The sequence below is a fragment of the Apis dorsata genome, unplaced genomic scaffold (genome assembly GCF_000469605.1).
Source record: "Apis dorsata unplaced genomic scaffold, Apis dorsata 1.3 scaffold_249, whole genome shotgun sequence".
Lineage (NCBI taxonomy): Eukaryota > Metazoa > Arthropoda > Insecta > Hymenoptera > Apidae > Apis > Apis dorsata.
The window spans coordinates 259199-262929 of record NW_006263528.1 but is presented as its reverse complement, the minus strand read 5'-3'; the positions used below and the strand labels follow the sequence as shown (position 1 = coordinate 262929).

The 3731-nt window shown below is 15.9% G+C and overlaps 2 protein-coding genes across 2 annotated transcripts; one reads left to right on the top strand and one right to left on the bottom strand.

Moving 5' to 3' along the window:
- Positions 1–437: 437 nt before the first annotated feature.
- LOC116185677 lies at positions 438–1428 on the top strand. Its single transcript, XM_031510657.1, has 2 exons — positions 438–694; positions 1095–1428. Exons 1-2 carry the CDS (start codon positions 438–440, stop codon positions 1348–1350), a joined length of 513 nt encoding a protein of 170 aa, XP_031366517.1. The 3' UTR covers positions 1351–1428.
- Positions 1429–1600: 172 nt separating this feature from the next.
- LOC102673945 lies at positions 1601–2802 on the bottom strand. The gene is made up of 4 exons (XM_006616067.2): positions 2667–2802; positions 2333–2391; positions 1914–2081; positions 1601–1774 (listed from the first exon to the last, which is right to left on the bottom strand). Exons 1-4 carry the CDS (start codon positions 2685–2687, stop codon positions 1642–1644), a joined length of 381 nt encoding a protein of 126 aa, XP_006616130.1. The 5' UTR covers positions 2688–2802; the 3' UTR covers positions 1601–1641.
- Between the last annotated feature and the right edge of the window lie 929 nt (positions 2803–3731).

The following is a 3731-nucleotide window of genomic DNA, read 5'->3' as shown; positions in this document are numbered from 1 at the left end:
GTATCAAACATTAATAAACAATTTTATTTTTACGTTTGTATATCACAATACATATATTTTAATTTATTATTATATAATATTTAAAAAATATTAAATAAAATAAATTTTATTTAATTATTTATTATAATATTTATTTTATTCTATCTATATCTAAAATTATTTATTTTAATTTATTATAAATATCATTATTTCAAATTCTTAAATAAATCTTTTTAAATTTCTTAGATTGTAATTTTGAATGCGTTTGTTTTTTATATGTTATTACTATATTCATTTACAAAATTTAAGTTTAACTATATCAATATCAATTAATATCAATTTAATAATCATATTATTTAATAACTTAAAAAATTAATATATTTTTTGTAAATATTAATTTTAATTAATTTTCGTTTCAAATGACAAAAATAAGGTAGCATAAAAATAATCGTTTCACTATGCAAACATTAATAAAAAAAAAGCAAAATAAATATAATAAGAAAAAAAATAATCATAAAGAAAAGAAAAAATATAAAGATAAAGTGACTAAAATTAAAAGAGAAAATAAAGAAGAGGAGGATAAAAAAGATGATGAAAAAAAAGAAGCACAAAAAAAACTTAAAAAACCAGCTGAAGATGTAACAGTATTTACCTCCGCCATCGATCCTTATGATGTTCCTTTACAATGGTGGGAAACCGAACATATAAGATATGCGTAAGTTATAATTTTTATTGCTCATATAATTTTTTATTTTATTATATTATATATTTTTATTATTTATATTTCAATTTCTTATATTTACATTAAAAATTTATATATAAATCAAGACATACTTTTTGATAATTTTAATAATTATATAAATAAAAATTATTTAATAAAAAACAAAATAAAAAAAGCAAAATGTTAAAAAAAAAATTAAATAATATTATCAAATTATTTGTATAATATTAAATACAATTATAAATTCTAATCCTTTCTAAATCCTACGTAAATGCGTATATATAAATATGTGCTTAATTTATTATTGTCTCATAATAATAAAATTTATAATATAATATTTATAATAATAAAATATTACTATTTTTTTTAAATTTTATCGACACATTTGTTATAGAATAAATTATCCACCAGTTAAATTTCGATTAGAGAAAGTGATGGGAAGTCATATTGTACGATTAACTGATCGTAAGTATATGATACTTCTTATGGCTAAGCTTTATGAAGATCATGTAGAACAACAAAATATTCGTATCGAGAAGAGAAAGTTGCCACTGCCATCGATGATGTCTCGATTATTAGAAATTTCTTATAAAACACTTTTTGAAAAGATGCAAGAATCTGGATATGGTAAATTAAAACTTTATGAATAAAAAATAATTGTAATTATGGTTAATATTTGTATAATGTGGTAAAATTAAATATAATATATTATATAATAAATATTAAAAATATTAATTATGCTGATATATTTATTTTTTTATTATATAAGATTTTTTTATTATTTTTTATTTATTTTATTATATTTTTTATTTATATTATTTTATTTATAAAATTATTATTTTCTTACATAAAATTTTATTTATATCATATTGAATATACATAATGAAAAATGTATATTACATAATGAAAAATAAAATAAATATTGTATATATCTACGCGTATCAATCAAAACTTTCATGATTCCAGAACACAGATTGTTTCCACGAATCATATAAACTAGAAGAAATTTTAATTTTGGGTTCAGGAATATATTTATATTTATGATTAGACCATCCAAGTGTTGCCAAATGATTGCTAAAAATTAAAAGATGTTTTTCATTAAAAAATTATTAATAATTATTTAAAAAATTATTAATAGTGTTCATTTGTTTATTTATTGTTTATATAAATATGATATATATATATATCAAAAATATGAAAAATTCAAATTTACTTATGTATTTCTTCTAATTCGTATTTTTTAGGTGCTTTTAATCGTGGTTCAAATATTGAATATTCTATTGGATAATAATACATATGATAATGATCTATATGAAGATTTTCCTTTACTTCTTTCCTTTCCTTTAATAATTGCAAAAAATCTCTTAATACATTCCTAGGACTATAAAATATAAATTATCAATATATAATATATTTTCTTTACTAAATATCTATAATATAAATAGTTAAGCTAATTCAAAGTAATCTAAAATATTAAATTTAATATAATTTTATATAAATCTAAAAGAAATATAAATAAAATATATTTGATAAATAATAATTAATTTGATATAATATTAAATATAATAATAATAAATTTCATTGAAAAATAATTTTTCAAGATTTGCAAAATTAAAATTTAACTTTACTTACAATCCGAAAAGGAATCCTTGAGATATAGTAACCAACAATGTCGTTAAAATTAAAATAAGCTAAAAATCATTTAAAAAAATTATATAATTTATAAAATTTATTAAAATTTAAATATTTTTATGTTTGTTAAATTTTGAATTAAAAACATATATTTTACACATTAATTATTAAAATTATCACTAATTTTAAAAACAAAAGTTATATTTCTTGAAGAACAACTTTTAAATTATGCACGAGATATCTATAAAAAGAAAAATTATCACAATATGGATTTTTTAAAATATCAATGATTAAAATGTAAAATAATCATGTGATTAAAATATTTATGATTTACTTGTGACAATTTTATTTTCATGATAAAACGTCAATTTGTAGATTCTAATAGTTGTCTCCGATGTGGATCATAGAACAAACTAATAATTCCAATAAAGTAGGTTGTCCTTATATCTATCCGCTTACCTACTCTCTTTTTCTTCGAATCTCGGAATACTTTTCGTTTCTTTTGTTCATAGATATTCTTATTAGATTTCTTGTTATTACAAAGGAAAGTATAAACATGTAGAAGTATATAATTATTTAACGATTTCTACTTTCGAATTATAATATATCTTTTGCTTAAAAAAAAAATTAATATTTTACTTGATTGTTTATTTAAAATAGTTAGTAACAATTTATGATATTATAATGAAATAATAATCTTTTTTCTTAAAATCATAATGATAGAATAATTAATATAATAATAACTACAAAGTATTAATTGAATAATTAATTATAATTAATAAATATTCATTTATTTAATTCAATATTATAATTTTTATAATTCAAATTTTCGTCTCTAATCTACAAGATTGAAATATAATTTTATTTTTTTTTTATTTTTTAGAAGATAAAAATCTTAATTTATAATAAAAACAAATATGTAATTTTAAATAAAATGATTTTATATTTTTAATTATTTATATTGTATTAATATTAATATTAATAAATTAAAGAATTCTATGAAATTATTTCAAAAATGCATCTTAATTTGGATATTTAATTATTCGGAATTTCCAATTTATAAAATATTTTATACAATAATATTATGTTGAATTATATACTTTTTCTAATTTTTTTCATTTCTTTGATTTTTTTAAATTATATATTTTATGACTGTTTTCTATTAATTTATAAATATATTTATTAATAAAAAAATATTTTCACATAGAAAAATAAACTGATTATGAAATCAACTTTCATCTAATTGTTGTATACAATTTATAATATATAATATAATATAAAATATATATATAAATATATAAAATAAAAATATGTGTTCGTTTTAAAAAAGAATAAGAAAGAAATATATAATAATAAATACATCTTTTAATATAATAAGTAAAATATTAAAATTTATATA